Source organism: Rhinichthys klamathensis, unplaced genomic scaffold, assembly GCF_029890125.1.
Source record: "Rhinichthys klamathensis goyatoka isolate OS25496 unplaced genomic scaffold, OSU_Roscu_1.1 h1tg000330l_1, whole genome shotgun sequence".
Classification (NCBI taxonomy): domain Eukaryota; kingdom Metazoa; phylum Chordata; class Actinopteri; order Cypriniformes; family Leuciscidae; genus Rhinichthys; species Rhinichthys klamathensis.
Genome location: NW_026606845.1, coordinates 1498316 through 1511150, shown reverse-complemented (window position 1 = coordinate 1511150; position 12835 = coordinate 1498316). Strand labels below are relative to the sequence as shown.

Below are 12835 nucleotides of genomic sequence, written 5' to 3'. Positions count from 1 at the left end.
AGCTGTGTGTAAAAAACAGTGTTAACCACACTTCACACATTTTAAAGTCCTTCACTGTAAAGCTAAAAGTGCTTGTGTTAATACAGTACAGTCATTTGGTTGCTGTTGATCTGATGAGCAACAACACGGTAAGACAAACACACTCTTATTTAATAAATGAAAACTGATGATTATTTATATAGATGAAGCTCATATAACACATCATTTCTGACATTTACATTATGCATTTTGCAGACGCTTTGTAAGCGACTTACATTGCATTTCAAGGTACACATTTTACATTCTTATCAGTTCTTGTCCTGAGAAATATCTTCTGTACATCTAATGATCAGTTCATTTACACAAATTGATGTTGTGCATTAATAATCTTCAGATATGCAAAGATCTTATTAACGCTAAGAACTGTTTAGGGTGATGAACATACACTGTTTATGAACATATAGTGATGTTTAATGCTGTATTATAGATATATTTTATGCTGATGTGGGTCAGAATGGCTCCTCCTCTTCCTCTGATCTTTCTGCTCATGATTCACGGTGAGTTAATGTTACATTACTTTTTTATTTAATTTTTATTTTCAAAGACAGCATAATGCGTGTTTAATGAGCAGTTTTCTGTGGTATGTTGATGTATTTCCTTTTGAAGCATGAAGTTTGGGAGAGGCATGCCAGTGGTCTTGTCTATTTTATAAATATCCTGTAGTTTTTAGTTACGTCACAGTCTTAAAGCTATAGTATACGATGTTAAAAATCGGTCGAGAAAGCCTGAGACGGTAGGGAAGTTTTAAAAAACTCATCCCGCCCCTCCACACACACACCCCTCCCCTCTGTGCTACCTGATCCCTCCCACCGGGAAACGAACTGAACTACGTCACTCAGTCAAGCTGTGATCACCGGTAGTAAACATCGGAACTGAGATGTAATGTCAGTTCATGTAATGTTCAATCTAATGACCTCGCTAATGACACATCATATGTGAAATTGCCTTTAGACACTTGAACTTAGTTGCTTCATCAACAATTCAATGTCACGTTTGAGTTCACGTCAACGCAAGATTAGCAACACATGAAATGTTCTAAACCCCCCACCACCATTAGTATAATCCTACTAGTATTGCTAAGGTTTTCAGTAATTTTTATTGCAGCACACAGCGCATCTTGTTCAAATTTCGATCGGCTCGAACAGAAACCCGCTAACGTTAGGCCTACTGAAATATATTCAAGGACTTCAAGAAATATAATTACTTTGACCCGTGATAGGCGATGCTAAACGGCTAACATTCCAATGCCGACCGGCAGCATGAGCAAGTTGTCAAACTGATAAAAAGCTGTTTATGTAACACGTCAGTGTCACACCATAAAAGCATAAATAAATGTTTACCTGCTCAACAAAAAGTCAGCCGTGTCAGCGTCGGTCTTCAGTCCCAGATCTTCCTGAAGCTTCCTCCAATGGTCAATGTTGGACCGTATATTTATCCTACTCAAAGTTCGGCGTTCTTCACATTTTTTTTTTAATCTCTGCTCGTTCCTCTAATGACTTTCTCTTTCGTCCTAACTTTACTGTAGGGGCAAGCAGGGGATGCTTGATGCTGTCTTTTTTTTTATCCATTGCTGATATGCTACTTAGCTAGCTACCATAGACTGTCAGCTGCTTATTTCATGACGCAGGAGGGGGGCGGGTGCGGTGGAGACGCGAGCGCCAGGCGGAGTTTCAAGTGGAGCTGGTGATTGGATGTGAGAAGTTGACCAATGTAAGCTGTCCGGCCGGACAGCTTACATTGGTCAACTTCTCTGCGGCTGCACAGCCAATAGAGTGAATGGATTTTTTTCATTCTTTTTTCTATTCCTATTGTTAGGATTGTACTATATAACCATAACCAGCATCTAAACGAGGGTATTAATAATGAACAATCTTTGAAATCGTATACCATAGCTTTAATATAAACATGAATTGCTAATTTGCTACTTGCTAGTCAGTGTCCGGTGGTTTAGGGGAGGGACTTTCTCACTCATCAGGGCATTTGATTGGACAAACAGATTTTTTGGTACATTTTCTCAGAAGACATTGTGGAGATGTGATAGATTCCTGGAGATCTACCTTCCTGAAAAGTTCTGCTTCAAACCTGATCAAACAAAACTGAACCAGCTAATGAAGATCTGCAGAATCACGTGATCATTGCAGACAGGTGTGTGTGATCAGGGTTGGATCTGAACTTCGCACGAAGGTAGATCTCCAGGAACAGGATTTGGCTCCCTTGAAGAAGAGGTTTGTGTGTCAAAAGATTTTGTCAGCATATAGACGTTTTCTTAGACTTAATTGTCAAGTGTTTGATTATTTTAGAGGGCAGCATGTTGTTCATGACTGATGTATTTGCTCTGGTTTCACTTCTGTTTATTTCTGCAACATCCTCCATCAAAACTGATAAAGAAATTCACACTTAGATCATTTATCACTCAAAAGATTCTGAGAAGATTCACTTATAATATTCCCTGTAATGAGTCACTGTTTACAAGTATACTAACGTTTTTGTGATCTGTTGGAACTGATAAAACAACATTTTCAGCTGTATGAATTCTGTGTTTCAGGGGTTTCTAGTGCTGGTTGGGGTGTGAGTTACAGTCCTTCACACATCTGTGCACTAAAGGACTCAACAGTGATAATGAGATGCACTTATACATACCCTACTGAACATCAGATCAAGAAAGCGTTCTGGACCAACAAGCCTGCATCTGGAGGTGCTGAGCCTCCAGATCTGTCTAATGACACTAAATACAGTCAGAGGCTTCAGTATCTGGGAGATAAACAGCAGAACTGCACCGTCAGACTGAGTCATGTGACACTGAAGGATTCACACATGTACTATTTCAGATTCATCACTGATAAACCTGATGGAAAATGGACTGGTGTTCCAGGAGTGACTCTTACTGTCACAGGTGACTTTGGTGAGGTTTATCTCTTCTTCTGTGCATTATGTTGAATAATAATCAGTGTATGACAGCAGCACTAGATATAATGTGTGTGTTGTGTTCAGATCTTCAGGTGGAGTCTCCTGAGAGAGTGACAGAGGGAGATTCAGTCAGTCTGACATGTAAAAGCAGCTGCGCTCTGACTGACAGAGCAACATTCATCTGGTACAGAAACTCACAGCCATTAACTGAGAGAAGAGACAGAAACAATGAACTCCTGCTGCAGTCAGTCAGAAGAGAGGATTCAGGCAGATATAGCTGTGCTGTAGACGGACACACTCACGTCTCTCCTGATGTTCAGCTCAATGTCATGTGTGAGAGCAGATTCACTTGTTCTTTTTAAAAACCAGAGATTGTGTTTGAATGAGATGATTTAAAGATTTAATTTTTGTCCTTTTTAGACCCACCCAGGAACGTCTCAGTGTTGATGAGTGGATCTGGTGTAATAGTGGAGGGAGATTCAGTGACTCTGAACTGCATCAGTGACTCAAACCCTCCTGCTCTGAACTTCAGCTGGTTTAAGGAGAATGAAACCTCAGCTGTTGGATATGGACAGAGTTTCAGTGCACTACAGAGTGGACGCTTCTACTGTCAGGCTCACAATCAACATGGATCTCAGAGATCAGACGCTGTAACTGTCACAGGTGAAGCTTTTATTAACACACTCCTGTATCTTCACATCATTTATCAGTTTGGAGAGTTAATCATGATGACCTTCCTCTTTCAGTTCATCATGTTGCTGGTAGGAATGTGATTGTGATCGCAGCGGCATCTGGAGGATTATTCTTCATCATCGTCTTCATCATCTTCATCATACTGTTTATACTGTGAGCTCAATAATAAACTGCAGTGATTGTATAAGTTCACTTTTGGTCTGATGTAAAAGAATATGGCAAATTTGTGTTTTATTAGTAATGTTTTAAAAAACATCATTCATATTTTTGAATGACTGTCATTATTACAGAAAGAAACGAAGGAGTGTTAAAGCTGAAGATCACAGAGTGAAAGAGGTAATTCATCCAAACACAACATGACTTTACAGAAGCAGAAAACCAATTGTTTTTTGTTTCAGACTGTAACTGTACAGACTGATGGGAAACTAACATTGTCAACTATTAGACGTTATCAATACAATCCAGTAAAAACGTTCATAAACTAATATTTATCTTGTTTTAGACCAGTGATTCTCAAACAGGCCGTCAGGTGGCGTGACACATGAAGAAAAAAAAAGTTTTAATATAGATATATTTTCTAATAATGTGATAATCATTAGTATATTTACATCAGCAGTTTAATTATTTCACTTCTGAAACTCATTCTGTCTTTTTCTTCTTCTACAATTAACAAGCCTCTTTCTGAACCGGATTCAGCCAATGACTCTCCGTATGCCAGTGTGAAATCCAGAAGATTCAGAGGAAAAACTCCTGAATCCAGAGACACTGAGGAGATCCTGTACGCAACTGTCCAACATCACAGAAAGACCGAGACGAAGAGAGCAGAGGAGAGTGAAAGTCAATATGACGATATAAGAGTGTATCAGCCGGATGCTGCAGTGAGGTGAGAAAAAACAACTTAACCAGTACCAGCTTAACCAGTACCAGCTTAACCAGTACCAGCTTAACCAGTACCAACTTAACCAGTACCAACTAAACCAGTACCAACTTAACAGGCACCAGTTTAACCAGCACCAGCTTAACCAGTACCAACTTAACCAGTACCAGTTTAACCAGCACCAGCTTAACCAGTACCAACTTAACCAGTATCAGTTTAACCAGCACCAGCTTAACCAGTACCAACTTAACCAGTTCCAACTTAACATGCACCAGCTTAACCAGCTCCAATTCAACCAGCACCAATTTAACCAGTACCACCTAACCAGCACCAACTTAACCAATACCAGCTTTACCAACACCAACTTAAGCAGCACCAACTTAACCAGCACCAACTTAACCAGTACCAACTTATACCTCCTTAAACAGCACCAATGTATCCAGTACCAACTTAACCAGCACAAACATAACCAGTACCAACTTAACCAGTACCAACTTAACCAGTACTAACTTAACCAATACCAGCTTCACCAACACCAACTTAACCAGTACCAATTTAACCAGCACCAATTTAACCAATACCAATTTAACCAGCACCAACTTAACCAATACCAACTTAGCACCAACCAACTTAACCAGCACCAATTTAACCAGTACTTGTTATATCAGCTATAATATTGTTGTGCTGCTGTTTGTTTGATTGTTTAGGCGATCAACTGTTCAGATTGTGGAAGATGCATCAGTGATCTACAGCAGCGTCAAATGAGTGACAGAAGCCTGTGTTCAGATATTAATCTAGACTATAAAATGGATTATTGGATAGTTGTGGAATAATTTACCCATCTCGAACCACAACCAACAAACAGTTCATCACACACATTAAGATGCATTAGTTTTATTTTACTCTGTGAGAGAATGGCAGTCATTGTGGTCTGGACTGATGTAAAGTCTGTTTCTTGTGTATTTGATGCTTTGGTTACTTTGTTCTATATAAATATAGGTCAATATTATATGTATAACTCAGAATGTTTGATATTGAGTTTTAGGCGTAAGCTTAGAAATCCAAAAATATTATTCAGCGATTATTCAATGTTCACATTTTATACATGACAATCTCATCTGAATTTAATCCAAACAATGTCAGTTGCACATCTATGTAAATAACAAAATGCAGTTTGTAACTCTTTGTATAACGATATGACATTAATAAATAATAAAAGATGTTTTGACAAAAAAATAAAAAAATCCAGTGATCTGTACTGCTTATCAATATTGAAATGCATTGTTTTTTATTTTATGTTTTATCTATTATGTTGCATTGTGTATTTTATACAGAGTTTCCTTTTCATGTTTTACTTCGTATGTTTAGAGCCAGTGCTTCAATAAACCTGATTATGAACCTCATGCAGTTTCAGGCTGTCTGTCTCTGTTTCTATTGGTTAAACTGCACTATTAGGCCCTCTAGTGGTTGATTTGTGAATTATTGTTCACTGATGTGACAAACAGATATTTGAAATAAAGTGCAACTAATTTCCCTCTCGAAACTGTATGTTCTTTTCTCTGAACTGACAGATCTGGATCTTAATTTCATATTCAGTCTGATTAAAAGAGGAAAGGGAATTTTACTGCCCCTTAAACTGAGTGCTCTGCGAGTTGTGTATGGTAATACAACTATTATTTAAAATAAAATTAAAAAACCCAGAGAGCAACATTGTGTCGGCCCACATCTGGCACCCGTGGATAGATGATCTGGCCCACATGCAGCGTGGAATGACGGCCCTTGGGCGGCTCACTCCTGTTTGCCAGATCTGGGCCACAAGCAGGCCATAGCAATGCCACATGTCAGCCAAGAGCAAAGAAATAAACCAGAACTGGACTTTATCTGAGCCACAAAATCTGTGTATATTAAATATGGAATCATCTCAACCTTAATAAGCCTGTTAACAAGCAGAATCACTGAAGGAAAGAAGAGAATAGAAAAAGAGACGAGCAGAAACACAAGAACTACAACTGACTTCAGACACAGTCTTAGATGAAATCACTTGAAGATAAAAGAAGACATTAAATCTGAAGATCTCAGCAGAGGAGGATTAAACAACTCCACAAACAGCATTACCAGCTTCACTTATTACTAACCAGACTGACTTTATTTCTGTCAGACTTCTACATAAGCTCTTATTGAGAATTAACAGAGGTTTAACTCTGTTTCATTTGAAGTCACCATAAAAGTGATTAGTGTTTCTATTAGTTGGGGTCTTAACTTTTATTATATCTTTTGTCTTTTTTGGTCGTTGTGACAGTGTGTTTGTCAAGCGCATGTGCAGCAAAGAAAGCTAAAGTGAAATGAGATCAGGTGATGATGGTTACCTGGTGATGGTTTTATAATCATCATGACATAGACTGATTCACTGAGGTTTTCCTAATCAAACAATTATGTTGTTGCATTCATATTTTAATATTACAAACCCTATGTTACTACAGCATATAATAAAGTCGTTATTTTTTTTATTATTTTTTTCGCACAAAAAGTATTCTCGTCGCTTGATAAACTTAAGGTTCAGCCACTGTAGTCACTCGGACTATTTTAACGATGTCTATATTAACTTTTCTGGTGCCGGCAGAAGAAATTACCCAGCAGCCTATGGAGGAGTGAGAGCTCTCAGATTTCATCAAAAATAGCTTAATTTGTGTTCTGAAGATGAACGAAAGTCTTACGGATTGGAACAACATGAGGGAGAGTAATTACTGACAGAATTTTCATTTTTGGGTGAACTAACCCTTTAACATAGAGAGCGGCAGGTTTATTAAATCTGCTTTCACTTAAAGAACTGACACACATATCCAGTGTCCCACTCGAGTTTTCTTTTCTTTCTTTCTATGTTCACTTATGACGATTGTGCTTATGTGAATACTCGGCAAGCCGAACATTGTGACATTATTGTTCGGTGTATTTGACCGTTTAAGTGCGTTTGGCACTCGCAAACTGTATGAGAGGTGGCTTTATGTGCGCGCGGGAATGAAAATTAGCGAAACGCCCTCAATCCTGCAGCGAAATTCAGATCAACCCCTTATGATTTGCATTTTTACTATCCATTTGTGCATGTATTCTTTACTATTAGGGACTTCAGAAATTGCTGATATACACATTTTAACAATTTAAAAATGTTTGAAGGATTTTTACACGGCACCCCTGCTCTCACCGCGGCACCTCGGCTGGGAATCAGGTTTAGTATATTCGGCACATGTAAAAGTAACTGTAAAAGCTTTGGGCGCAGTATATTTCTACCTGTCTGTGACGATGTTCGGCTGGATTGCCCTCGAGTGCCACGAGAGGGCGCTCCACCTCTGCACTGCCGTCCTTGGACTGTTCACGCACACACCCTGGACTGATTACTCACACACCTCTTTCCACTGATCACTCTCACACAGTAGCGGTTTTAGGCACGGGCGAACCGGCCAGTCGCCAGGGGCGGCATTTTTTCATGTCACATGGGGGGCGGCACGAGCAGTTAAAAAAAATCCTCTGCGCCGCGAAGGTTTTCTATTTTCTATCATTTCAATTCAATTATTGGCAATGGCGCCCCTGCTTGCTGAGAAGGTGCCGTGCACAGAAGCTATGTCAAGGGGGTCTCCTGATTGGAGGAGCTCACCAAGGCAAGGGGCCGTTCACATATCGCGTCTTTTGCGCGCTCGAGGTCGTTGTTTCAAATGTAGGCGCACGGGAAGCGCGCTCATAATTGAAGCGATGCGCTCATTTTTTCCAGGAGCAGCGAGATGAACATTTTTAAACTTTTCAGTATGGGGGTGCACCCAAACACGTGGGTGTTTTTCTCTTCTCCGTAAATAAATCTTTTAGCAGAGCTACAGCAAGCGTTTTTCTGTGGTGGAAATCCATTAGCTACTAAAACTTCTTTGTCATTGTGGAGAGCGCAGTGCATGGTTGTAAAGCAACGACAGCCATGGGAAAATCGGACCGAATTTTACTATTAATAATAAAAGATAAGCTACTGTGCATTATAAATATCAGGAATTTATCTTTATTGACCCATTCTTTTTATAAAGATGATTTAAAGGCTGAAATATGTGAGGTTTATCTTTTTATAAAATCTATTTTTGTCAAAAGTTTATTTGAACGTGTACATGTTATTAGATAACATAAAACACACTCCTTTAAAATTTGGCCATCATCTTTAATGTTATTAACTTGGTGAATAGATTTCATTGTGTATTAGGCCTACTTTTTGAACAAGATTCTGTGTTTAACCGTGATCATTTTGGTCACTATATTCATGAAATGAAAATAATTTTCATAATGATCAACTAAAATCAACTATAATTATGTGTTTTTACAGTAGCCTATAATATGCAAAGTACAATTTTCTATTAAAAAATAATCTCTGATTCTGTCCTTTTCTCTGACATTTAAGGCCTAAGCTATTTTAGGTCTAAAACAGTTTGGATAGTTGTTAATATTAGAGTTATTAGAAATTATTTAAGAGATAAGTATTGTGTTACTACATAAGTATCTCTCGGCCACTTTCACTTTTAAAAACTCTATTTCGTGACAAAGTATAGTTTAACAAGTCATAACTAAACGTGTGCCATGCATAGAATTCGAGGCAGTAACCAATGAGCTAATGGTTCCTCCCTGAAAGTTAGATTAATATAGCAAAATAACTGGATTTTCTTACTGTTTTTTTTTTTCAAATGAACGGTATGTGATTTTATTGTTGTTGTTTTTTTTCCTATGGGGGGGGGGGGGGGGGGGGGGGGGGGGCTCGAAGGGGTCTCGCCCAGGGTGTAATTCAATGTAGAACCGCCACTGCTCTCACACCTGCATCTAGTTCCACACGCAGCTCCACACACATTTATACCTCACTGTCACTATCACTCTTGGCGTAGGATTGTATGATTGTATGTCACTGTCGTTGTCTATTCCTAGTGTTTCCTAGTCTTGATTCCTAATCTGCTTTAGAGCATTTCCATGCCTGATATCCTGCCTGTGTTTCCCGACCCTCTGCCTGTGTTCCTGGATTTCGTATCGTCTGCTGCCTGCCTCTGATCTCTTGCCCGGTATTTGGACCCAGGGTATCTGCACACTTTTTAAAGTCAAATTTAAGGCTTTTTAAGACCTTTTTAAGACCTGAAGAAATCAAAATTAATACCTTACATTAGGGGTGCGCAATATTGAAAAAAAAATGTCTCAATATTTTCAAAGTTTTGTTGATGATAATTAGATGATATTTTACTGATTGTGTTTGTGTACTGGTACCATGGCTGGTTTAGGCCTGTTGTTGACAGCTGACTCACGAAGATATTCATATTTTTCATATTCTATGCAGTGGTCAGTTCACAGCAGTGAAAGGAATTAACATTTTTTATTAAAGGGCAATATTTGCAACCTTAAATTGAGTTCCAGGGGCATTTTCACCCATATATGGACTTTTTTTTTTTTTTTTACTTAGAGGTATGCATCACCTTTTATGTCAAATTCTAACATTCAAATTAAATTATATTAGAATAATAACACAATACCACTGTTACCAGTTAAATTAAATCATTAAATCAAAATCCATCTTTGCAGTGCAGAGGAGACACAGAAGCAGCATCAGAACTGGCATTAATATATTTATACTCCATTTACAATTGCATAAATAAAGCTATGATATATTCAATTCTTTCAATTCTTAATTCAATATTTAAATATGAACTGATTTCTAATTGTAACATTTTAATTACAGGGTGCTTTAAATGTGAAACTAAACCCGCCAGTAGGTGGCGGCAAGTCACTGTCTCAGGGAGTCATTCATTCAAACGATTTGTTCAAACGGCTGATTCATTCAGGAACTGCAAGTGATTGTTCATTGAATCGTTAATAAAATGATTCGTTCAAAACGCGGATTTCAGTCAAGAAATCATCGCTGTCTTTTGCATTGAGACTCTGCTACGGTTTCATTTTGAAATTCTCGTCAGCGAAATAAAGGGAAAACAAACAATATTGACAATATTGTTTATAAAATGTAACAATGTTAATTTAACTGTTATATAAAATAAATATCATATTTGCTATTGTGCACGGGAAAACAGCCCTCTTGCTGATGTAATATTGTATGATAACAACATATGATATATAAAATACAAAAACTTTATACGTCTATTAGGGAACATAACTGCACTGACTAGTGTTGTCACGATACCAAAATTATTGTTTCGATACCGATACCAAGTCAAGAATTGCGATTTCGATACTTTTTCGATACTTTTCCTGAAAAGGGAGAAACACTCTCAAATATCATTGCTGTGCTTTATTTTAAAACTGGGACAACATTCCAATCATAACACACTAATAAATGAACATTTGAACAGCAGATAGGCTATAATAACCATTTGAACAAAATATGAAATATGAAAAATATAAAAAATAAATTAGAGCAATGACATTCAAGGTAGAAAAATAAATAAATTTAGCAGCATTATCTCAGTTATCATAAGAAACATAAGATTTTATCAATAGCAATGCCACTGACGATTCTGCTTATCGATCCGATTCTTTAACGATTCTCTTATCGATTCATGATAGCATTGTGTGGAAAAAAGTAGTCATATGCTTTTTCGGGGGGAAAAAACAAGTGTTTTTATTTGTTTTATGTAATAAATGAAACCTTATTACAAAGTGTTAACGATTAGTTATACACCGATTCAGACAGATCAGTTGTTTTAACCATTCATTAAAACGAATCGGTTCAAATGAGTCATTAGTTCGCGAATTGGACGTGTCATTATCGGACGTGTGCGCGTTGTGTGATTATCCAGGCGGTTACATCCCACTGTCATCACAGAAAACATTTCATGACTGGATAGTTTTTTTCGTTTATTTAAAGTGTGGTTTATGTCAGCTGAATGTGCGGAACGATTCAGAGAAGATAAGGCAACGTATTTTACCACAATTTACACCCAGCGGTAATTCAGAAAAAAAAAAAAAAAAAAAACTCCGAATGCTCCACATGAAACTTTAGTCTCCCGACCTTACCATCGTGTCGAATTATTTTGATTAATATGTGCGAGGGAGAGAGAGAGAGCAAGACAGCGCTTAGTTTTGAGACGGTGAAGCCTTGTTTATACTTTCGCCTGGCTCCGCAGAGAGAGAGAGAGTGCGCGCGCGCGACTGGGGCTCGCTCACTCTCTCTCTCTCTCTCTCTGCTCGTTCAGTTCACGCGCCCTGTCACACGCGCATGAGGAGAAAAACACAGACGTCCATAGGGAGGCACTGGAAGCGTGCGTTGCACACACCAACATGCTTACAAATCTGGAACGCGGTCATTCTTAGAAGTATCGATACTAATAAATTTAGGTATCGTGAAGTTTTTAATTTCCGAGTATCGCGATACTTTTGAAGTATCGGTGCACCGTGCAACACTAGCACTGACACATCACGCAGTGAAAGCAAGCATGAGAGGCAAATGCGATGTCAGCTCGCAGTGCGCCCTCGTAGCCAACATAGTTAACGTTAAAGTAAAACAATGAGTACAATATCATAATAGACAATACACATCGCACACCACTACGCACATAAAGAATGAACTTACAAACTGAAATTAACCAGCTTTCTTCTCCTCTCCTGCTGTTTCGCGTGCAGGAGACAGACGTAATGCTGGCGCGAATGTGACGCGAAATGTCACGTGAACGAGCAAATCCACAAAGAACGAATAATAAATAAAAAAGTACGCTAATTAGATAGTTTTAATTTGGAAAACATTTAGATATGTCTAACTCAAATTGCCATTGAAAATTTAAGACCTTTCATAAGTCAAAATAAGACTTTTTAAGACTTTTTAAGGCCATAAATTTTTAAAATCTAATTTAAGACTTTTTAAGACTTTTTAAGGACCCGCGGATACCCTGTGGACCACGATTTAGCCTTGTCTCCTATGCTGTGTCTGCTGTCTGTGACCCTTGCCTGTCTGACTAGCCGGTAAATAAACCTACGCTGCACTTGGATCCCTCTGTGTCTGGCAGAGGTGGGTAAAGTATCCAAAAACTGTACTCAAGTAAAAGTACAAGTACTTATAGAAATATTTACTCAAAGTAAAAGTAAAAGTAATAATCTTAAAATTTACTTGAGTAAGAGTAAAAAAGTATCCAATGAAAAAACTACTCAAGTAGTTAGTTACTAGTTACTTTGGATCACATAGGCCTAAATACTCAAGTAAATGTAACGAAGTAAATGTACTTCGTTACTACCCACCTCTGGTGTCTGGTGTTTCATGACACTGTCACAGGCATCTTTATCTTTTTTTTTTTTTTTTTTTTTTTTTTTTTG

At 38.1% G+C, this 12835-nt stretch overlaps 1 protein-coding gene across 1 annotated transcript in view; it reads left to right on the top strand.

The window, feature by feature from the left end:
• LOC130105933 (B-cell receptor CD22-like) overlaps window positions 1-12835 on the top strand; it is a 145783-nt gene that overhangs the window by 15636 nt on the left and 117312 nt on the right. Inside the window, exon 5 of the mRNA XM_056272120.1 lies at window positions 3930-3975. Coding sequence (XP_056128095.1) covers window positions 3930-3975 — 46 coding nt within the window. The remainder of the gene's footprint in view (window positions 1-3929; window positions 3976-12835) is intronic.